General features: G+C 42.0%; 2 protein-coding genes across 4 annotated transcripts; one reads left to right on the forward strand and one right to left on the reverse strand.

Moving 5' to 3' along the window:
* Positions 1–544: 544 nt before the first annotated feature.
* rnf126 (ring finger protein 126) lies at positions 545–9,001 on the reverse strand. Its single transcript, XM_023844245.2, has 9 exons — positions 8,867–9,001; positions 7,210–7,268; positions 6,830–6,890; positions 6,322–6,557; positions 4,148–4,216; positions 3,979–4,048; positions 3,475–3,568; positions 1,918–2,033; positions 545–1,765 (listed from the first exon to the last, which is right to left on the reverse strand). The coding sequence occupies exons 1-9, from the start codon at positions 8,939–8,941 to the stop codon at positions 1,616–1,618; spliced, it is 930 nt and encodes a 309-aa protein (XP_023700013.1). The 5' UTR covers positions 8,942–9,001; the 3' UTR covers positions 545–1,615.
* A 3,427-nt stretch (positions 9,002–12,428) lies between these two features.
* LOC111860497 (follistatin-related protein 3) lies at positions 12,429–20,713 on the forward strand. Of its 3 annotated transcripts, XM_023844247.2 has the most exons (5): positions 12,436–12,826; positions 13,695–13,880; positions 17,637–17,852; positions 17,957–18,184; positions 19,215–20,713. In XM_023844247.2, exons 1-5 carry the CDS (start codon positions 12,751–12,753, stop codon positions 19,256–19,258), a joined length of 750 nt encoding a protein of 249 aa, XP_023700015.1. In that variant the 5' UTR covers positions 12,436–12,750; the 3' UTR covers positions 19,259–20,713. The 3 variants fall into 3 exon arrangements, with proteins under 3 accessions (XP_023700014.1, XP_023700015.1, XP_023700016.1); XM_023844246.2 differs by having other exon boundaries at positions 12,429–12,826; positions 17,957–20,713; XM_023844248.2 differs by lacking the exon at positions 12,436–12,826 and adding an exon at positions 13,112–13,185 and having other exon boundaries at positions 17,957–20,713.
* The last annotated feature ends 3,948 nt before the right edge of the window (positions 20,714–24,661 follow it).

Consider the following 24,661-nt stretch of genomic DNA (forward strand, 5'->3'; position numbering starts at 1 on the left):
GGGAAACATTTCGAGCCCAACGGTTACCTTCTCTAATATTTGAAGTCAGTGCTAAACAGAAAAAGACGGCATATTTAAGTCTACAGTATCTAATAAGGTTTACTAATTTCATCCCAAGACGACAGTTTTTTTATAGTGCCATCTAGCGCTTGACTAAAATAAGCGCACTAAAATAAACTGGAAATATTGCAAAAAAGGAAACATGATGTGTATGCTGTTATTAATACTGTGAGAAGCGAGTTACAGTCAAAATAGCTTAAAGGCAGAATATTCAAATTTCAAGAAATTTTATGTACTGATAAAATACAATATAAACATGGCTGTATGTCTATATTGCAAATAAAAAAATATAAAATAAGTTAAAACATAAAACTGAATCGTTCATCAAAAACAATGCGTACAACTATGCATAATTGGGACTAATCACATTAACACAGACACATGCCCATCATACCTCTGGAAATGTTCAAAGTTAACAGGGAAACCCCAGGTCTACATCACCCAATTCCCAGCTGAGCCACAGTTTTACAACATCTGCAATATATTCAGATTCCATTTTGTTTTTATTATGATTTTTACAAAACAATCCATTAACTTAGAATAAGTTAAAAATGCATTGTACTGAAATTCACTGAATATGTAAGAAAAGGCTGAGTGTGTGAGTGACTTCATGTCTCGGCTTCCACGTTATGGTATACTGTCAGATTCTAGGGAAGAAACAGACAGGGTCTGTCAAGGTGTCTTTTTTTCTTCTTCTATAAATTGCATCAGTTTTGGCTTTGCTCCATGTATCTGAGGTACACAGTATATATTTTTTTTACTTGCTTTCAAAACATAAGGCTGAAAATGTATTAACAGGATAACAACTGTTACTCTGTTAATGAAAAATCTAAATGTGACATCAAGTTTTCTGAAGGGCAGAGCGCGCTTTTGAACATCGCAAATAAAACATCCCCAAACCAAATGCTTATTTGGGTCGAACCCTTATTCAAATGATCAGAAGGAAATAATGTGCAAGTTAAACCCTAATGAAATGCACACTCAGCTTCTCTGTCCCTCACCACACATATTCCCGGGTCCTTTGGCTGTACAGATAGAAAATGCTTTTTTTTTTAAAAAAATACGAGTATGTACACATATTTCCGCTTCACCACAGATACCTGTACAGTCAAAGGAGTAGCTAAAAACAAATCATATGCTTATTCCACTTAAACCAATCGTACTCCTCAGACTCAGGGAGCAAGAGTGTAAAAACGTCTGTAAGCAGGATGGTGGGTCTGTTCTTTCCGTGGTTGTTTTTCATTCCCTAATGGTCCCTCCCGAGTTCTGACTGGCCCCTCCAGCTTCAGGTCACCCCTCCATTCTCCCGGCTTGGACCAGCCCACTCGAAGGGTGGGGCTTGTGTTTCACTGACTGCCGGGGAGTGGCGAGAAGGGACTGTTTCTCTACTTCACAAGCGACAGGTAAAAGGGAGGGGAGGGGGGGGGGAGGTATGCATGGATTTAATTGATCCCACTCTGCCTCACAGTAGCCCCCTGCGATGATTTTCGTTGGCTGGGTTAAGGGGCCCCGTGTTTCTGGTGGAGCGAGGGACAGGAGGGTGAGACGGAAGGTCTTATGAGTTATTGGTGGCGTTCTCGTTACTGGGCGAGTTGGAGGAGGAAGAGGAGGAGGAAGAGGAGAAGTTCATTCCTGATAAGCCCGGTGGATTTGTGGCCGTGTTCTGTCCACTCAAGCTTTTCCTGCACACCGGACACGTGTCGTGCTGAAGCACAGGGAGAATATAAAAGGAGACAGTGCTTGGTCAGCTTGTTTACCGCAACACAGGAACATGGCACCATCAGGGGCCCCCACCCCCTCCCCCCCTCCCCTCCCCCCCTCGGCACGGTGCTCAATAAGAGAATGAAACATGCATACCTGTTCAAGCCAAGGTACTATACAATCATTGTGAAACAAATGATTGCACGGGAGTTGCCTAACATTTTCCCCTGAGCTGTAATCTTCTTTACACACTGGGCATTCTAAACCTGAACCTGAAAACACGGGGAGAAAGAGCGGAAACATGTAAATAAGACTGCATTCAGGAAGTATGTTCTTCAGCGAATTATTCGTCCTGGACACTCCGACGGTCACAGGCTTTTAAAACACAGAAGCTAGTCGAGAGAACGGACCAGGAGTTAAGAAATGGTCAGTGGAGTACAGCGTCTGGCCGTCCCAGGGTGCATTACATTAAAAGCGAAGCGATTTATCACACTCTCCACTTCCAGATCAAAATAGAAATGCAAAAAGAAAAAAAATTACGTGAGATAATCATATCCACTGAAAATAAATATCAGAACGGAGACCCATCTGACTTGTTTATGCATCGAGTTATAGGTGCATTTACGATATACAGGTTCTTCTAAGCACATCAAGGAACTTGATGCTTAAATATGATAGCGATAAAGAAGACAAATTGAAAGTTAAATAGGATCCAGGCTCATTGTGACACTGCAAGGGGTAAGTGGTATGGCAGTGTTTCACAATCCAGTCCTTGGGGACCCCCGGCCGGTCCACGTCTTCGCTCCCTCAGAGCTCCCTGTCAGCCAGTCCACATTTTTACTCCCTCCGAGGACAGTTCACATTTTTGCTCCCTCCCAGTTCCAAAAACATGGACTGTCTGTGAGTGCCCAAGGAACAGACTGGGAAACACTGTGGCAGGGAAATGGATGGATGTTCACTGGTAGTTTCCAACATGAGCGTATTGATTATACTAATGAAATTATAATAAAATAGAAAAATAATAATTAAATTTGAGTGAGCCACTGAAATTTCTGTTGATATTTTGTTTCCGTGAATGAGTGTAAGAACAGTCCACCAGAATAAACCCATACATCCATCTACCAGCCACTTACCAAGTACAGTGTCACAGGGACAGAAATAAATCAAACTGGAGGTATCTAGGAACCAGTTACGAAACAGTGTTCCGTGCATAATATGGAGGGTTAATACAAATATGCACAAATAAAGATATCTAAAGATAGATGAATAGTTTCACAAAACAGTGCTGTTCAAACACGAATGTGCAGAAGGATTGCAATTAAACAAATATACTGCATACTAACCCTGCGACCCTGTACTGGGTAAGAGGTTGGAAGATGGATGGATGAGTGATTGGATGGATGGATACTAATCGATCTATGAGAAGGGCCCATCTCATAGTGCTGCTAGTCAGAAAGGGGCAGCAGCTGTGAATTTCCTGAACCGTACATTAGGTACAGAGACATGTCCCAGCACAGATCTACACTGAATTCCAAAGGTTAAAGTAAACACACGCTTATAAAAAGCAGATATCTGCAATGCACAGGCCATCGTTCTTTGCGGAAGGAATGCTTTGTAGTACGTGCATCGCATAATATATAGCGCATAAAACAAAATGCAGATGAAGCGCATTTGTGGTCCAGCTTTAGGAACACGATGTCCAGATGCACTCACCGACGTGCTCCTCTGTGATCTGGACAGTTGGGAGACTTTTAATCTTCTCCCTATCTGCTGGAGGAGGTCCAGTGTTCTCAAACTGATTTAATAACTAGAAGAGATTGGGGGGGGGGGGGGGGGGGGGGGTACCAGTGGTTGGAGCAGAGCTTCCATGGTCCAATAGGAACAGTTATCATACCTAAAGGTCCACAACAACATTGGGCAGCAGAACTCAATCTGTTAATGTTTTCACACCTACCTTGCCTTATGACCTTTAAGATGAATTACAGAGATCATACTGTATGTTAAATTTAGAAGGGAGGGAATAAAAATCAGACGTGACAGGAAATGGCGACAGCGCAACATTTTCAGTTTAGTATGAGGCGTGAGATTGAAATCCTCCATTACTTTCCAAATTCAAAGCAGCTGTTGTTGCCCTTCATATACACTTATGCCAGAATGCTTCCTTGGTATAGATGCACCATTAATGGTCTACGATGTCCTGAACTGCAAGGCTTTTACCTGTGTGATAATAGCGTCAAGTCCATTGGCTCCCCATGCATAGTCCATTGGGTTTGAGTGAAGCATGCCCCTTAAGGTGACAGAGAGAAACAACTGAGTAAAGGGGCAAGGGGCAGGAAGAAGAAAGTGTCCGACAGGGACAAAGCATCTCCTTTTTCGGTTTACATACCAGGGTCCGATGCCAATGTTTGGCATCGCTGTTGGCGCGATAATTCCATTCACTAGCTGCTGGATAATTCTGCGTATGGGGAAAGAACGGCGCAGTTACAATGTGGAACGCTGGCACGTCTGTGACACAAAGCAGAGTTACAAAATCATGCTTTATTTGCCGCTTGCAAAAATACGAGTACAAGTGTACTGGAATGGTTCTTTTCGCATATCCAGTCCTGCTTTGCTCTGAGATATGCACATACGCTCAATGGTCTCTTTATTAGGTACACCTTGCTCCCTCTGGGTTGGACCCCGTTTTGCCTTTCGCCAAATTTGCTTTTCGCCAAATTCTGACCCTACCATCTGGATGATGCAGCAGAAATCGAGACTCATCTGACCACACAATATTTTTCCAGTTTTCCGTTGTCCAATTTTGGTGAGCCTGTGTCCACTGTAGCCTCAGTTTCCTGTTTTTAGGGGACAGGAGTGGCACCCGGTGTGGTCTTCAGCTGCTGTAGCCCATCTGCTTCAAGGTTCAGCGAGTTGTGCATTCAGAGATGCTCTTCTGCCTTGGTTGTAACAGGTCGCTATTTGAGTTACCATTGCTTTTCTATCAGTTTAAACCAGTCCAGCTATTCTTCACTGTCCTTTGCCATCTACAAGGCATTTTCAACCCAGAGAACCACCGCTTATTTGATGTTTCAGAAATGGCTGAGCATGAAAATCCCAGTAGATCAGCAGTTTCTGACATACTCATACATGCTCATCTGGCAGCAACAACCATGCCACGTTCGAAGTCTCTTCAATCATCTTTCTTCCCCATTCTGGTGTTTGATGGGAACATTAACTGAAGCTATTGACCTGAATCTGCATGACTTCACGCATTGTGCGGCTGACATAGGGGCAGCATGCGGCTCAGTGGGCTAAGCTTGTATGCCTGTAATCAGAAGGTCGCCGGTTCAAACCCAACCTCCTTGAGCAAGGCCCTTAACCCCCAGCTCCCTGGGCGCTGCTATGGGTGGCTGCCGTTCGCGGACAACTTACTCTACAAAAAAGAGCAAGCTGAGGGAAGCGTAAACACAATTTCCCCATGGGGATAAATAAAATATTGATTATTATATGATTTGCTGATTAGATAATTGCTTCAATTGTACCTAATAAAGTGGCCAGTAAGTATATGAGTATATATATACACACAATTGAAAGCGAAGGTTGGGTTCACAAGGTCAGTCATTTATCTGATGCCCCTTGAGATTTTTTTTTTTTTGGGGGGGGAGGCTGCTTAAGAATCTTGCTCAAGGTCCCAACACATGTGACTACTAGGGGTGTGGTGATACACAGAATTCACGGCTATGTACACGGTTCACGGTTCAATGCAATTTTGGTAAAGCAGGCAAAACAGAATTTGTTTTGAAATTACTTATTATTAAATATGTGTCTGTGAACTTGGTTCTGTCAACATGTTTGAATAGTGAAACATGAGTCATTTACTTAAACGTTGTAAAACTTAATATGTAAAATAAATAAAAATTCAAAAATATGACACCATAGTAATCATAATGAACTAAATCCCATGTTCTCTATTATCAAAAGTGGCCACATATCTGTAATGATAGTTATTGATTTTTAGCCTGGTCTGAATTGCCTGGTAAGAGAACCTTAGACACCACAGAAAGACTCTGCATCACTCCAGCTGTGGACATACTTAGATGATGTCGTCTCAAAAGAGTCAGCATGTCTGACAGAGCCGACACACAGTCTAGGTCTTATCAATCACTGTCTCTCTGGCGTGATGTATCAGGAAAGCAAAATGTCCCACCGCTGCCGATGACGACTGATCATGACAAGCCGTAACCATCTCACAGCCACAACCAGCATAATGATTTTTCTGTGTTGAACATCTACTTGTGAATTTAGGTTCTCTTCATGTCAGCCAATGGATTCATTTGTTTCATTGTGCGCACAGAACCAAAAATGATGTAACCAAATGGTACACGACCAGTGCGTGTACCGTTACCACCCTAGTGACTATTCTAGCCTTAGACACTTGGATATAAAGGGATTACAGCAATTAACAGAAGCTGACTCAACATCACCATCTCCGCTAGAAACCGTTTAATGATGCCTAACAGGACAAGTACATGGGCAGGGTGTCAGCAAAGCTGGAGGACAGCTCCTACAGGGACGGCTTACCCCTCGAGAGTAGGCACACCTTCAGGCCTGCCCGCCTGCCTCCGCAGCACGTGGCGCCCTCTTGGCTGTCTGGCTCCGTAGCGTTGCCGTGACGCCAGTTCCCGCTCCCTCCGGTTTTCTGCCTCTCGGTTGTCCTCTGACGGCAGTCCTGCGCCGAAGTCAAAGCTCTCGTCAAAAACCCCTAGAGCAAACTGCCCGTAACCCGGGGGGAATGTAAACAAGTGCTGGTCCAAATTCTGGGAAATGGGAAGAGAAGAAGAGAGGCGATTACAAACGTGCAGCCCTCAAAGGCCCCACCCCCCCCCCGACAGCACACAGTTCTTCCCCGCTTGCAATGTTTCCCAGAATGTGAGCTGAACTTATCAGGAGGCTTCTGTATAATTTATATACTCTATACTTTATGGTCTTCTCAACATGTGAACACGAACCGTTACTATGCGCATGCAGAAATAATTGGTTTCTCAATGTTTTATTAATTTCTTGAATGAAAAAAAAACTGCTCCCAAACCTCGAAAGGATGCTGGTTCTGATCGCTGCCAGAGGCAGCGGATGTGGACCCATTTTCGGCACTGGCCAGAAACAGAGACATAAAAGGGAGTTAATTCAGAATTGAGTCTATGGCTCACAAACAACCTAGTGTGCTATATAGGCTACTGCGGTGAGGAAGTTCGGAAAGATCCGGAAATCTGAAAATGAGAAAATGCTGAAAAAGCATCTGCCCTTTATATCATACATGTGTGCTAGCATGCTGAATGGACATTAGACAGTTTGCACAAAAGGAAACACACACAAACATGAACAATTTTCTTTGATTTAACGGTATACACATTCAAGAGGAGGAATTATTTAAAATCAAAAACCAGCATCAAACCCCCTTACGCCAAATACCTTCTGTCCTCTGGTAATTCTTCAATAAAGCCAGATTCACACCGTGGACAAGTATAGTCCTGCAAACCAAAACATACAGACAGCGCTATCAGAATAATCTGTTACAATTTAAAAAAATCTAATAAACCTGCCTGCCATTCAAATATCCATAAAACGAAATTTACTGTAGGTCACACAATTAGTGAGGGCAGTTAAAGTCACTACCAAGTGAAACGAGAAACACATACCTTCTCATATAACTAATGCTACTTATGGTATATTACTGAGGGGTAGTTAAACCCCTAACTATTACTTGCACAAAAACAACTCATTTACATTGTGAATGCAGTGAAACGTTGCATTCAGTCACTTTCAGGCAAAATCCTATTTCAGGGAGCAGAGTGTTGTGTATGAAGAGCCCATCTGTATAACTCTGGAACATGACAGTGTAGAATGGGTGATGGAATCGGAACGGAAAGCACTATTTACAACTTTACAAATGACTACAGTATATAAGAGAGCAACACACACTCATTCTGGTTTACTTCAGGAACCTCAATCTAACATGAAATTGTAAACGAAATTAATGGACTGCGCATTACTTACATGTTACATAATGGTTAGATAATTCTAGATTAGAAGATAACATTCCAGACCAGAAGCATTGCAGATCAATCCTGTCAATTACAGTATTAATTTACTAAAATGAAGAATATACCGCAAGTGTATATTCGTGAATATGTTATTACAAATATACTAGTCTAATGCATCCACGTGGCTGTAACATAACGAATATAGCCGCAACTATTTGTTTGTGTTTAGGGATTTTCCGATGTCTGATAAACATCACCATCATCAAATCTCACGTGACAACCAAATTTAGACATATAATGACGCATAAAATACCACATGTGGACCACAAGCACTGCACGTCAAAGACAATTAAACACCGAAGACAGTCTTCTTTGACACGTGTTACACCGCTCGGTCCGGCCGTTTATTTAATTTACAGTTTACATAGATTACTAGGAAACTGGAATTAACGGCTTAGGTTAGCTAGCTAGCTAACTGTTAAATAAAAAGCGACAATCACAGACGTAAGTGGCTGACACAGTCAAATCCCATTCACGAGGTGCAATGTGGAATGTAGTTTCGTTTGGTTTAGCAATAAAGGGCGAAATACAGTATGGGGCACCATCCGATAAATTAAAACATATGTATCAAGAGTTCATCTTTAAACCAAAGAAACCCCAAAGCGCAGATGACCAGCAAATCAGGTATCTAATCCCCCTCGTCATTTTCTGTAATACCCTTCCGATTTTGGTTCGATGTGACCAGTTAACCAGCTTAGCTGTAGTTGACAGACAGCATTATATTAAAAGACACCTCATGGATATTAATATTTTCTTTGGGGGGTGAACCGTGAATCGTACTAGAGTCCAAATGTACAAAAGTCCGTGGAACCACCAACTACCAGCACGGACAGCTTGTGAATATCAAGCAGAGGCCTCGCCTGTCAGCTAGCTAGCAATCTAACATAGCTGAGCAACGAGTAAGGCTAGCGGCTAAGGCAGACCACCACGTAGCAGCCGAACCAAGGACCTTAATGGCAATTCATCAACAATTTATATGTCCTTCAACGGATACGTTACTTCAGCGCCTTGTCCGCAATACTTACCGGCAGACGAGGGCTGATTTCAGCCGAACATCGATGACAGAAAAACCGGCTAGGCTGTAAGGGAGCTTCCGCCATCTTCAGACCCACCGTAACGCAGACAAAACCGACACGGAGTGCGTACGGAGGCCTAAAAAGGACAAAAGTTACTGAATCACCAGAAATTTCCTAACGCTAAATGTCAGATATTCCAGTCCATTTGGCAGCCGTTTGAGGGGGGGGAGGGGGCGGGAGTTCTACAAAAAATTAAATGTTAATTCTTAAACTTAAATAATGACAAAAATATAACTGAATAAAAACAAGTTTAATGTAAAAGCTGCCTTAAAATTTGCTCGACTAAAAGAGAATCTAGTGACAATTCGTCCCTGGTTATATCTTTGGGAAAAACCAAATGAATACATGATTAACAGTGTTCACGACTTCAGCAAGTTGAGAAAACGTAGCAATGTGGTCAACATAACTAAAAATTCAAAATAATTCAGACTCTCTGCATAACGGTGTATTTTTAATACGTATTATCGCTAGGGGGCGCTACCGGGAAAATATTTCATGATATTGTACCCTTATGTTAAAGCGATATTTTTATATATTCATTTAATTATAGAATATTTGTTTGCTAAACCCACAAACTCCAGAGTACATCTATTTGTTACAGTTAAGAGACTGTTCCCAGATATATTATTGTATAACTAAATTTGTCGCTTTAGATATTTTGCTGCGTGGTGTAATGATGGAATTTACAGGAACCAAGATGCAGGCTGCTCACTACCGCTGCAGTCCACCCACAATTCTCCTGTCTCTCCCAGCATTCCATCTGTGCTCTGGGGATTGCTGCAAGGCGACGGAAGGCAACGACCAAGGCACCAAATATATTCATACGGATTAGGAGTGCCACCCTCAGTTTTAACGTGATCAAAGGGCTGCATTCACACCACAGACAGGGCGAGGGATTGACAGAACATTGGCAGAGCTCCCTAACGTCCCACACCAGAAAGAACGCAGATGCTGATTACGGCTTTTCCCACTGGCCTTGAAGTGTGCTGTGTGCATCATGTGTTTTCCTGTCATGTAAGTTCTCCACTAAAGCATAATTCTTTAAAAAAAGCAGGCTGGCCAGATGGGCAAATGATCACCAGACAGACCCATCAGATTCATTTAGCGGCAAAGGGAATTAAATGGTTGCCAGATCACTTGGAAATAAGAGACACCTGCAGCAGATGGTTGTTCTCAGGCCAGACATGGCGACTTCCTCAGCTCGCCCGTTTGATGGCCATCAGACTCACAGAAGGCTAGCAGGATGAAAAAGTACAGGCCTAAATTAAAACAAACTCAACTCAAAGCAAGAGGGACAATATTTTCATATATTTTACGCTACACTTTATTTAGTAAACACTTCTGTCCAAAGCCATTTACAAAGCGAGGCAATCAGCACATTGTGATGCATTGAACTCAGTAAACCATACAAAACTTTTCTGTCTGGAGTCGCGTTTTCTCCAGCAGGAATTCACCTCCAGTCCACCTCCAGGTCAGGCAGCATCACAAAGCCTGTTAATTGATAACTGGCATAAACCGATATCTGCATGCCTCTTTCCTCCATTCATCAATTTTCCAACTGCTTATCCTGGTCAGGATCACCGTTTCCCTCCATTTGTTAGGAAATGGTTCATTATCTGCCGAAACAAGCTGATTATGTTCATTTTGCCGCGAACAAATTAAACGAGCCGTTTAAATAACCTATATGCAATATATGTATAAGGAAATGCTGTGGGGGCCCGATAGATATCGGGAGAATGAAACAAGATAAAGATACAAAAACAAATACTTATTAGGTACTTGACATAATTGGAAAGTGTCACTGGTGGCTTGTACTGCAACCTGGGGGCATTAATATAAATGCAGCATTTCATCTGCAAATGCTCCATTTAGGCCTAATACTGCAATGAAGTTCATGTTCAAACGGGATATAAAGAAGTACATGAGAAAGACCCAAGATCATTGGCAACCTTTGAACTCAAACATTCAGTTTTTCCACTATCATACCAAAAAAGATGTAAGGTGAATGATGCTGGATCTCTTTGTTTTCCCACTACAATCTGGAAATGGGACTGAGGCGTTGACTGTAAGGTTCTGCCATCAATGATCTCGGAATTACAGTTATACACTACTGCTAATGCATAATATACGGGAAAGTCTCCACCCGAGGTATCCCATCCGATAAATAATCTCAGTGAAAGACATTTCAGAATCTGCCAGATAGATTAAAAGCAACCAAACTAACCCAACTCCACGGCTTTAGCTCAAACAACGGCATGACGTTTTAATTTCCAAGTCATTTAATATCTAGCCAAAATCATTTGTAATGATAGGTGGCAGACTCTACACAAGAAATGCTTTAACGTTCAAGCTGTGGCAAGCATAGGTTTCACTTCGAAAAGAAACAAATCATCAGTCAAGAGTCGAATCACTGGACACATATAGGCTACTTAATACTATATTTGCCTACTTGGTTTTTACATTATCTCCTGAAAATCACTGACAGGCATGTGGAAAATACATTAAACATAGGCCTACGTATTCTTTGACTGCATAAGAATGCGGGATGGAACACATTTCTCAATGCAATGCCAAAGCGGCCCTGTAGGAGGCAGTCTCCTGTCCTGTGGGAAGTTTAGAAAGCCTCGCGCTGCGTCCCACACAAGACAGCAATGATAAAAAATCGTTTACTGTACAGGTCACCCTCGTCCGGCATGACTCGATAACAAACCCTGACCATAAATTCAGTGTTTAAAGTACACACGTGATTACTGAAGATACTGCAGAAAAGCGAGAAGATTGTTAATAAAAAATAACATCCTTACGCACCAGTAGGAACCTGTCACTAAATCTATTCTGTATTAAAATCCGGATCAGAGCAGTCGTTTCGTATTTTTTGATTAGTTAATGAAACATTTGTTATTTTTTATTTTTTTCTAAATACGATGTAGTATTTCCTCATCTGGCGTTAACATTTAGCATTTGACTAAATAGAACAGGTAGCCTATAAACGTGACTAGCCCGCAAAATCATCCTTATGCATACAGGCCTACTGTTTTTATTATTAGGGAGACAAAACCTAATAATTCTGTTATTAGCCCTATATATATACTTATTTAAAGATTATCTTTGCTTGACGACCCTACTTAGTGAAAGTTGGTGCGATTGTCACTACAATGTACTGTAGAATAGGAAATCGCTTAATTCTCTTAATGTTAAAATGCATCTTAACATGTAATAATTAAAGGCGCCAACTAGTATAAAAAGTATTGTTTTCATGACCTTGGGGTGAAATTAGAGTACATTTAAAAACGGAAACGCATTCCCTTGGCTTTTGGCTCTAAAGGTAACGATCCACCAACCCTTTTGAAAGCCAGCAAGTCATTAACTTTTTTTTGTGGAGACAATACGAGGTAAGACTTGAATATTTTCCAGCTACCTGTAATTGTCGTTGATATGGAGAGACGTCAAAGATTTTTGTGTGTTGAGTAGGCCTATTGGGGTCCAGACCATTCAGAACAAGTAGGTCTGCAGGTATGACTGGTTTTGCTTCCATGTCGACTGTAAAATGAACGGTTACTTCAGCCTCTGGAAATTGACTCAGACATCAAAAAGCTATCCGTCCTAGCGTTACAACTGGCTGAGAGCATCGCCCATCCCAACAGCATAATTCAGTCTAGCCAAAATATTTATAAAGAGGCGGACGGGGATCACTTACAAGACATTCATTGACTTCAAGGCTGCTGCGGAGATAAGCTACTTATTTTGTCATCGGAACTTTTTCTTTTTTCTAGACGGGACGCGTTTTACTGCCAAGTACTTTTTAAAAAACATTTTAAACTTTTTGTATCACAATGTGCCTTTTAATTACAATTAACATTCTGGTAATCGTTTCTTTGTGGGAAATCTTTGGAAGATATCCTGCATATGGTGAGAACGGTTTCTGTTTTAAACTGTCTGCTCTAACAGTTTTGCAGTAATTGTTTAGTGTGTTTTATGAGTGTAGATTCTGAAAACAATACATTGTGTACAATTTTCCAACTACCACTGTAGTCAGCGTCTATTAGGCTACATGAGTTACGTGAAAATCTGCCTATTGTAATGTCATTAGTCTCATGACAAATAACATCTTGTGTTGGCATAACCGTTTATTCTTTGTGTTCGTATTTTAAACAGATTTCTAGGTACGACCCCTTAAAGTTGAGTTTATTCTGATTTGTATGAAAACATGCTCTTTATGGTTTTCATAATAACCAGTAAATATAATATATAGTCATATTAATTAAGAGGTAAGATTCACAGCAAATCTTTTGGTCTGATATTATTTCGTATGAACATTACTACTTAAGAACATTCAGATACATGTAAAAATCTACCTAAATAACGCGAACTTTCGGCCATATTTTTAAATTTAAATAACAACGAGGTTTAGGATTTCGGTTTACCAGTGAATTAAACATTCTTTCTTGTGCTGTTTTTTGAATTTCTTACAGGTTTTACTTTATTTTAATTACAATTATACAGTTATATAACTTAATTACATCTTATGATTGGACGTGCGATTAAACACTAATAATAGTCATATTTTTAATCTATCTGTTTTTATTGGGCTTCTCATTTATCACATGAGAATTTTTTTGCTTAACTTCTGTCAGAATTAGGGTATTTGGGGGTCATTAATACATTTAGAAACTGCGAATGAAGTAGATTAGGGGCACATTTGAAGGCTCCCGTGGGAGCAGCGTAGAGGGTTGAATGCATGACGGACTCAGTTTAATACCATGTCGCTTGTGGGTAGCTGGGACCTGCTGGCTCCAGCAGAGTCAGGAACCTCGCTGCGACATGGTGCTGATGCGAGGTGTCGGCTACGAGGAGTGCTGCTCTGGTGGACGCCTGGACACCGCCTGGTCCAACACCAGCCTGCCCATCAACGAGGTCAGCCTGCTGGGCTTCTTAGGAATCGTGTCCTGCAAAGCCTGCAAAGGTAAACCAGACTGCGCCACCTCACCTGATCTCATTTCACACGTCGCACATCCTCGCTGCCGTTTTATAAAAAACACTTGATTGGGTGCATCAATCTGCATCCTTGAGATGCGAAAGCTAACAACTGTCATCTTTATCGCGGCTTAAAATATCATGCTTGCAGCAATTTAAGCATCCAGTATTAAATCCCTGCACATATCAATAAACAACTACCTTGGGGCACTTAAGTCAACCTGTAAACCACGCGAAGCGCGCTCGTACAGGGCGTCGAGAACTAACAGTTTACACAGTATCTTTGTGAAAATCATTCTCATTATTTCAAATATCTGCCGGGGCTTAAAGACAGATGTCAATCTAATTCAATCGAGCTGTTTTATGTCGAATTCGCTGTTAGAAGTATGAGCTAGGTATCGGGGTTTAGTCAAGGATATGATGTGTTTTTATTAAAGGATTTCGAAGCATGTATTCGTCACCAGGCAGAGTGAGAGATTCTTTAAACTGAAATGTGTAGAATCCTAAAATTTGGAAGTTCATCTTTGAGAATAATAAGTCATTGCTTTTGAAATGTTCTTACAAAAACATACACATTACTTCTAGTCTTCTTGTGGGGGAAAAAACTTATTAAAGGTTAATAAAAAAATGTCTACATTGTTGGGTTTCATCTCAGAGGAAATGAAAAATCAAAGATGTGGTTTTCCTATATTATTTCATCAAGATAAAATAAAAACATCACAGAACAGATGAAACTGCTTTTTGGTCACATTTTTCAGATGGAATTAACTGAAATTGTCAGCGACGGCTATTTAAGGATCTCAGTAACTGGTCTCCTCAGGATCCTTCCTTAAGGAGGTTCCGTTTATCTCCACTGCACGTGTCTTAGGGCCTCTTGAAATTAAGTTGCTATTAGTTTAATTTATTAAATAGATTGCACTATAATTTCAGTATGACGTTTGTGCATGTTTCAGGACTCCCTGGAGAAATAATTCAGATAATACAGAAATTTTACTGACAATTTAAAACAAGATATCCTGATGCAATGTACAGTTCTGAGCAGTCCACTTCTGCTCTGGGATCAGATGTTCGGGTGAAATTGTGTTTACCCAATGATTTGAATAAATACTTCTGCTTAACACAGATGATGGAGGAACCTTATCATTGAATTTAGTGTTAGATTAATCAGACTGGCCACTTCCTACTTTGCAACATTCTTGCAGTCATAAAGGGTGAAAAGCACTTTTAAAAATACATTTGAAACACTATATTCATTAGATATACCCATTGTATAAACGTAATTATAGTTATGTATTGTATTTAAGAAATGAACATATATGCTGCATAGTAAAGTCATTAATTATCCAGATTAATTGTAATTGTAATTGTGTGATCATCCTGTAGATGACTGTGGTTGCCTAATGTTTTCTAGTATGTTGCATCTGATAAAAAAAGGGCTTCTTGAGGTGAAACAGGCACCAAATCTCCTTCACCATCATCTAATGCTTCCACATGAATTATTTCCCAGTGTTTGCTGGATAGTCGGCCAAAACGTCCGCTCTGCAAGAAAAGAATGAATTCCAGTTTACCACAGGAAAAAAAAAAAATGCTTACCACATGCCCAGAGGTCTGTTCCTCATAATGCGGAAGACTGCCCTGAGTCTTGGCCATTTGAAAAAGACAGAAACGTAATGTATCATGTGCTGCAGATTTAACTGGCCGCCCATTTCTTACATCATAAAAGTATATGGATACACTGGACCTCACAGGTAGCACCCCGTAATATTTCTCATATGTTTGCCGTTGCTGTTAGGTGCTTCAAAGCATTCCTACGCTTTGACTGATGTTGATCATTTGACCCGTAATTTTCTATATGTTAAATCGGTTCAAAGACGGATAAATTGCGACTTGCTGCCAGTAGATCTGACAAAAGGAAAACAAAAAGGAGTCTCCCAGGCTTCCCCAGGGACGAGGAGATCTCTTACTCTTGTGTGAAGTGCAGACTGAAGTTGATTTGGTGATTTAGGCTGTTGAAATGGAGAATAACAGGATATTAAAACAGCCCTAGTGGGTCCTGGGAACGGAGGTAACGTCGCTCCTTCACGTCGACGTGGTCTTTTGTGGAAGTGTGCGGATGCATGCTGTGTTGGCTGAGTTACGCTTTTCACATATCAATCCCAGCCTTACATCGCTTATAGGCTGTGAATCTAATGGCTGTGTTAGTCCACCAAAGCATTCAGTGCTTGGCCCGCCTCGCAGTCTCATTACTGCCCCTTTACACATACCGCGCAGAAAGTGAGTTTCTCTTGACGTATCTCTACGCTCACAGAGACAGGGAAAAGCACAAACACTCGCAAAATGTCTCTGCGTCCCATTGTAAACAGTTGCATTACCCACTGTAAATACATTGTCTGATGAATCATTCCTCGGCACATGGGCCAGGCGGGATGATCGTCCCAGCTCCTCTACACCCCAGACCACACATTTGGACAAGGGCGTCAGACCTTTGTGTATCTTTCGTGTCGTTGAGTCAAAGGCTACAAGGGTTTAGTCACTTCAGCAACGCTACAATTTAGGTCTGAGTCAGTTCCTTACTGAGGGCAATGCTGCAGGATGACAGCAGTAAGAGGCGTCCGGGATGAAGGGGGAGCTGAGTGATGTGACAGGGACACAGGGGCGGGGAATGGGGCCTGGTTGGGAGAACAGGAGCACGAGAAGAGGCTTAGCTTCAGGTCAAGGGGAGCAAACAGGAGAAGCAGCTCGGGGAGAGATCCTGTGCAGTGCGGACCTGGGTATCAATGCGTAGGTGTGTGTTCTGGGAGAGACACAGAAGTTAGTCTCTTATGATGGGTAATAAGATACAGGTGAAATTAATCGATGGTCTGGCCACTTGACTTTCCCCTGACCGGGCTCAACATCCTTCCACCCAGGATACTGTCTTTACACATATAACCTCTAATAAATACAGTTCTTTTCATATTTTCCATCACCTGCATATAATCATTCTTCTTTTTTTGCTTCTATTCATTCCATTCGTCCCTCACAGCACTGTCATCTGGCTGCATGATGCTGTCACCATCATTACTAAGCATGATTCCTCAACCACTGTCTGTGATGCATAGAAAATGCCTGCAGATCCTCAGGGGCCCAATAGCTGGAAGCATAAATCGTGCCTGACACACGTGCCCAGAGAGCTCTGGTGGTCGGTTCACCTCTATCTCCTCTCACCACCTTCTTTTGACCGCTCCTCTCACCACTGACCTTTGTGTGGTGAAGCAAGTTCACGTCACAGTTAGAACTGCCAATTCCTTTGTGAGTTTACATTGCAAGTCCACTACTCATCTGCTTTGGATTCGTGGCTCCGCAGATTCTTTAAACAATCATGTATGAACTCCGTCTTCTGCTTCTGCTTTCATTACAGCTACTTATCCAGCTGTTCAACTGTTATGGTTTTCAGTACAAGGAACAGTTTGAGAATGAAAATAAGAAGCTAAAGATCATGCAGTGCGTTTTCATAAGTGGCTTGTTCCGAAGCGCATTTCAGCCGCTCTTCCGGGTGTGGGAAAATTAGATTCCCTTGAAAGGTGGTTGCAACATTTCCTGGAAGACAATGCATGCAGATGTTCAAATTACAGGCCACAATTACTGAGGAGTAAGTCATAACTTGTTTATGATAGGCGATGACTCGGGCCCGGCAATCGTGGCCATGTGATGCTGGAAGGTTTGACTGCGTCAGTTGGCTAGGATCTTCCGTTCTCCCCTGCAGTGAACTGCGAGGGCGTGGACTGTGGCCCAGGGAAGGAGTGCAGGATGAAGGCCGGAAGGCCGCAGTGCGTGTGCTCACCTGACTGCTCCAGCTTCACCCGCAAGCAGCCCGTCTGCGGAAGCGACGGCAACTCCTACCGTGACGAGTGTGCCCTCCTCCTGGCCCGGTGCAAGGGCCAACCGGACCTGGAGGTCATGTACCAGGGAGATTGTAAAAGTAAGGCAGGATTTTAGCACCATGCTAAAATGCACTCATTTGTAAGCAGACTGCCATGAGTATAAGTTCATGGACGCTGGTCATGTGACGTTCTTGCTTTCCAGAATCCTGCTCGAACGTGGTGTGTCCCGGCACCCACACCTGCGTGACGGACCAGACCAACAGCGCCCACTGCGTAATGTGCCGCACTGCCCCCTGTCCCCTGCCTATGGCGTCCGAGCAGTCCATCTGCGGCAATGACAACGTCACCTACCCCAGCGCGTGCCACCTGCGCCGAGCCACCTGCTTCCTGGGTCGCTCGATAGGCGTGCGTCACTATGGCCGCTGCATAAGTAAGACCACCCACTTCCTCAGTGCACAAAAAAGACCCACCCGCTCTCTTCACCGCACAGACAAGAGCAACCGCCCTCGCCAGCGCACAAATAAGACCAACCTCCTCTCCTCACAGCCCAAATAAGACCAACGCTCTACACTGCATAAATAAGACCAGAAGCCCCCTGCACTGTACAAATAAAATCAGACCCCTCTCCCTGTACAAATAAAATCAGACCCCTCTCCCCCACACACCTGCCCCCCCATGTACAAATGAGACATGACCCACTCCTCACCGCACATATAAGACCAACTTCCCTCTGCACTGGATAAATAAGACCCTTCACTATAAGAATAAGACCAGACCACCCCCCCACTGTACAAATGAGACATGACCCACTCCTCACCGCACAAATAAGACCAACTTCCCTCTGCACTGGATAAATAAGACCCTTCACTATAAGAATAAGACCAGACCACCCCCCACTGTACAAAAAAGTCCAGACCCCCCTTACTGTACAAATAAGACCACCTCCCACACCACACAAATAAGACCAACTTCCCTCTGCACTGGATAAATAAGACCCTTCACTATAAGAATAAGACCAGACCCCCCCTCACTGCACAAATTAGACCAGACCTCCCACACTGTACAAATAAGATTATCCCCATCCTCACTGTATAAATAAGACCAGCTCCCCACCTCACTGGACAAATAAGACCAGAACACCCTCCTCACTGCAAAAGTAAGACCAATCCCCCGCCTTAGAGTACAAATACAACTGTTTTTCCCTGGAGCTTTCCCTCGGGCTCGAGGGCCTTGCTCATGGGCTCAACAATGGTGCGAGCGCTCGTCCTGAGCGCAGGATGTGACCGGCAACCTTCCAATCACAAGCACAGAGGCCTTAACCCCCAGAGCCACACACTCCCTCTCATCCATCTCCTCCATCCTCACCAGTCAGGCCACAGTCAATATGGGACGACAGAGTTCTCTCACGTTGTGACTTTTTACTTTTTTGGTTGACTTGTATCCCGTGTTTTGTCCTTCAGATGTTCCCAAGCACACTTTGGAGAATGCGGAAAACGCCCTGTAGAAAAGCTTTCCATTCGAGAAGATGGATCTGACAAGGCAAAAATATATATTTGCCTTTCATTTTAATCGCTGAATTAAACAAAACCTTTCTGAGATGCCATATTCTTTTGTAGTGCCTTCTATGTAGAGCGTAATACCTTTGATGAGAGGAAGTGGCTGCAGAGAGCATTTACTTTTGAGTAACACATTTACACATTGTTCTTAAGGCTAAAGTAAATAATTCCTTTTAGATGCATGCATTGTGTTTTGTAACAGGGGTTTGTTTTTCACTGGGTCTGCAAAACACTTTTTAAAGAGAAAGGTTAGCAGTAGGTTTTATCGGGAGGGAATTGTGCATATTGTAAATAAGCATTACTGATATTTATTGGAGGAAAAGTATGAAATTTGTTTTATTTATATTTTTTCATGTATACAAACCACACAGAGCTATCATCGGCCTTCTGAGATATATTTATTGTTTTTTTTTCTTGGTTTACGTTTCCGGTACTAGACCCGGTACTAGACCACTAGATCCGGTACCTTATCAGCTTTACTTTGTTTTTATTTTACCCCTGTTGCGTGTAAGACTTTGCTTCATAAAAAGGTTCCTCTGTAATTTACTTCAGCTGAATTTCTGTCCAGTCTAAAATCATTTATATATTTAGAGGCTTTTCATCAGGAAAAAAAATAATAATAATTTAATTTAAAAACAAAAATCAAGGGGATCAAAATTCATTCAGAACAGAAGCAGTGTCTTTTTTTGGAAGCGATACAGAGTAGACAAAGTATGAGCCAACACGGCAATCTCTGTTTAGTCTGAAAGTAAATAAAACCTCTTCGTCCTTTTATGTTTAAGCAGGAAAATAAATCAGAGTTTTACACAAGCACCTACCACAAAAGCCGAGACTGTTAACGAGAGCAGCTGTTTTCGCTGAAATCAAGATTCCAGTCAAATGATTGCGTGATGCAAATCCCCCGATGCTGGCCGTCTGCCTTGTGTGGCTCAGACGCTACATTTTATGTGGCCACTTATTCAATTTGCTTTTAATTGATCCCAATAGTCTGTTGACCTGTTTTGTTAGTACAGTACACATTGTTGTCGTGTGGGATTTAAAATTTTAAGTGTAAAAATGAAAATTTCCCTCCTGCTCCCGCATGTTACCCAAAGTGAATGCTGCTTAGTGTATTTGTAAATGTATTTGATGAATGCAAGCAAGGCTTTATGAATATTATCTATTGATTTATTGACTTTTCTGATAATCAGTTGTATTGTTGAGTGACAGTATTACTGTCACGGTATTTATATGCTTCATATGTATTTTTTTCTAAATCCACATCTTACAGTATGTGCTTGTAAAACAGAGCTGCAAGACTTATGTATCTATTGTAAGATTTACAATCTATGAATGTATTTACTTATTTTTATATTTTTGTACTTGTATGTTATCTCAACATAAAAATTGATCTTGGTCATTTACACCTGTGTCTTTCAAGGATATATCTGTCTGTGTTTACAGAAAACAACATCTCTGTTGTATTGCGTGCATTTTCAGTGTAATGCATTGATTCCTGCAGATTTCCCCAGGCAAGAAATCCAGTGACATCCGGTTAATCACAAAGCATTCTGTGGGGAATTACAAAGGAACACTAGAGAAGGTGTAGTTAAGGTGGCTCTTCATTAATGATTCCTGCTAGGTGAGACACCACAAATGGTGATTGACAATTAAAACACAGTGGGAAAAGATTATTCCAAATATTGAATTAACTTCCAGGATCATGTCAGATCATGTCATCAGGGGAGGTGCTAAAGATCTTAGTCCCCATTTTAACATGTCATACGGGGCCCCCAATTCTGAACAATCAAATTATACACCACTCAGGGGCCTTTGGAAACATTCAATGCCCCCTCCCTTTAAAGGCCAAAATTATTGGTGCACTTAAGCACATGCTGTGGTTCTATGATCAACAGAGCTGTAAGGTTTTCTGTAATAATAATAGTAATAATAATTATTATTATTATCATCATCAGGGGTGTAGTTAGACATGAATTGATGGGGGACTGAGCCTTTACTGGGGGGCGGGATGGCAAACTATATAAAAAGCTATTCATGGTTTACAAGTATTTTAAATACATTTTTGAAAAAGCCTAATGATGCCCTTGTTTTATTATTATAATTATAATTATTATTATTCCCAGCTAATAATATGTATGTAATATTATGGAAAACGGCGCGCTGGTATATCGCTGCACCTGTGAATACAACTTGCATCTGAAGGTGGACCTCCGTCTCCGATCCGCATTGAGGGAATTCGTGCCTGCACAAGCGCAGGAAGTTAGTGTAATGTAATGTAAAGCAGGGTCTGACAGGCAGCCAGCTGGAGCTGCGCCAGAGCTCCGCAGCCGCCCCGCTTTGCAGACGCGTCAGTCCCGCAGTCCGCACGACAGCTCCCGTGCGTGTAGGTGGATGCGTCTGATTTCACGGGGCGTTGATGGCTGGGGCACCGGCGGGAGGAGACACCGACAGCCCGTTTTCCCTTAGATCCCATCAAAAGCCGCTGTGATTTAGGTGGGTGAGGTGCAGACGGATGAGGCCTTCAGTCCCTTTCCTGTACGAAATTCCTCACTTGTTTTCCTTCTTGGCACTCCCTGACTGCGCCAGCATCTGGTTTAACTTTGGGCCGGTGTTTGTATTCTGCAAAAAGAGCAGACGTTTATTAAGCGGGGAACGGAATTAAACGTTTTCTCGATGGCAACAGGGACGCAATAAAACACTGCATTCAGTTAATACAACGTATTAATTTTCTTTTAAGTAATAAAAGTATTTTTTCATTAAAAATTACATTCAAGGAGTAATTGACTGAAACAGATTTCCGCACTGCTGGGCTTTCCAAGTGTTTCATATTAATGGTGTGCTGGCTCATAGATCTGTTGGTCTTAATAAACAAACAAGTTAAATGCTGTGTTTTCCAAGGTGCTACAAAATTCTGTTAACAGCCCATTTTAGTGGCATTTTAGTTTCTCACGCAGCTAACAAATCGACGAGCGGAACATTGCCCGGGTAGCCTCCTGTCGACACGCTATTAATTACACAGTATGTATATACGATCTCATACAAGTCGAATGTGATCTCCAGAATACGTTAAAGATATGGCAATTAATTTTTTGCAAATAATTGTAATTCTTTTTGAATGGAGGACAGCTTGGCGTTAAGGTAGGTGCTGCTCTGTGGTAACACGGTATCTCTTCAGGAAGCAGCCGACATTGATCTTTCGGTGTTTCATTCCAATGCAGGCCGCTGAATCACAATAGAAATGATATTGAATTCCTCAACAGAGGCAGTGCCTGAGGCTGTATGGAAGGGCTTGTAATTTGAGTGTGAAACCTCAGGAATCTTTCAGTGCCGTGTGGGGTATAATAAACGCCAGTCCGTGCTAGTTTCACCGAATGAGATAGAGACGCTCCCCAAAACAGAAAATGCGCCTTCATCTCTGACCAATTAAACTGTGTTAAAGGTCCATTTGCTAGCCCTCCTATGTTAGGTTTTGGGTGCCCGTTGCATGAACTAGTCATGCTGCAAAGGCATTTTAACAGTAATCCTTCTTTGTAAGCAGTGTGAGTTATATTGCGAAAGGACAGATTTTTATATAACGTACACCAGCCCATTATTTAGCCTACATTCAAAGAGCAATATTGTTTCTCCATGCTGAATGCACTGTGTAATGTCAGCAATATTTTTTTACAAACATTTTGTACTACGTTGTTACTTCCAGTAAAATTGTGAAATGTTATGAATGCACCAAGAATTAAGAAAAATATTATTGACCGTAATGAGGCTAAATTTTAAAAGCTGATACACATTGTTTAAAATCTGCAATGATGCAACTGGTTTTGTTACACAAGTCATATCCACCATGTACCATAAATTTTCCAATAGATGCTGGACTGGATTCTGGCTCATGTTGGATTGTACTTGCATTGAAAATTGTGAAAGCACTGGAGAATTTTGGTATCTGCAGACCAAGGACTTTTGTAATGATAGAAAAGAAAAATAAAACCTCAGAAAACCATTTGTAACGCTAAACGTTGGTGTAGCAGAGCACAATATCTTCTGATTGGTCACGGTGAACCGAAGTGTCGGAGCAAAATCTGACAAGCGGCCTAACAATTGCAAAATTTGTGGTAATGATCAACTACCTAGTGGTAAAGAAAAACACTGAAATCTGTGCCCAACAATTAGTGACTCAGGAAGGAAACCTGCTGCTTTTATTTGTTTTCTAAAGCAGTTGCGTGCATTAGTGTCACCTAATGTGTTTATCGGGGGGTGGGGGGGTGGTAGGATTTGGATTCTTGGATGTAGCATTGAGAGGTCTGGGCTGAGATTCCTGTATGCCTTAAAGAGCAGTGATGAGGACTATTTCAAAATAGAGGGAAAAAAAAAAAGATAATGAGTTTTCGGAAGTTGGGCAAACTTTAATTGTCCCAATTAAGTGTTTTCTAGAGAAAATGAGGGCAGATTTTATTTCCTGGGCTTGCCCACCGGGACAGCCATGAACCTTGTGTCCCTCCCCTTGTGTGGTCTGTAACAAGTCTGGTGGTTACAGCTAGTAAAAAGGCACCGTTTGCGTGTGTGTGCTAAGCTATCAAGCCCCGCCCACAAACCCCAGCCCAGCCCAGCTAGTAGCACAATAAATTCTAATACGCAATAGCAGGCCATCATAAGTTTGCGAAAGCAATGTAAGGCGAGTTGCTAACCAATGCAGCTCCAATGTAGCTCACATTGCTTTTAATTAAAAGTCCACAGATATGTATTGAAATCAGGGACGGATTATGGGTTGTGAGGGCCCCCCCCACCACCACCACCACCACCACAATTCAAGGGCCCTTGGCAGCCAAACGCCCTCCCTCCATGTTTCCATCAGAGGCCCTATAGGGTCAGGGGCCCTTGTAGGCAGAGGATCAAAGAATGTAGGCCCTCTAAAATAGACAAACGAAAATACATTGTTGATAAGCGTTGCAAATTGTTTTGGGCTAGGGGCCCCATGGGCCCCCTGCACCCCAAGGGCCCCTGGGCAGCGGCCCCGCTGGCCTGGTCCGTAATCCGTCCCTGATTGAAATATGTATTCAAAGACTCACAGTATACTCGATCGTTCTGTCCTAAAATGCACTTTTATGTGACTTACTCTCCAAAAATAGACTGGCATTATTGTTTTAAATTTCTGCAACTAAAGATCAGAGCATCTTTTATCATCACAAATCAGCTGAATTTCTTTCTTTGGCGCTTATTTTCTCAAATGAAGAAGCAGCACTGATCATGAGGACTGATTTTCTCTTTCCTAGCAAAACAAACTTATTAAAAACAGAATCATTTTAAGCAGGACAATATAAATTACACAAATGGTTGCTTGTACAAAGATCACGTAATTC

The sequence above is a fragment of the Paramormyrops kingsleyae genome, chromosome 15 (assembly GCF_048594095.1).
Source record: "Paramormyrops kingsleyae isolate MSU_618 chromosome 15, PKINGS_0.4, whole genome shotgun sequence".
Lineage (NCBI taxonomy): Eukaryota > Metazoa > Chordata > Actinopteri > Osteoglossiformes > Mormyridae > Paramormyrops > Paramormyrops kingsleyae.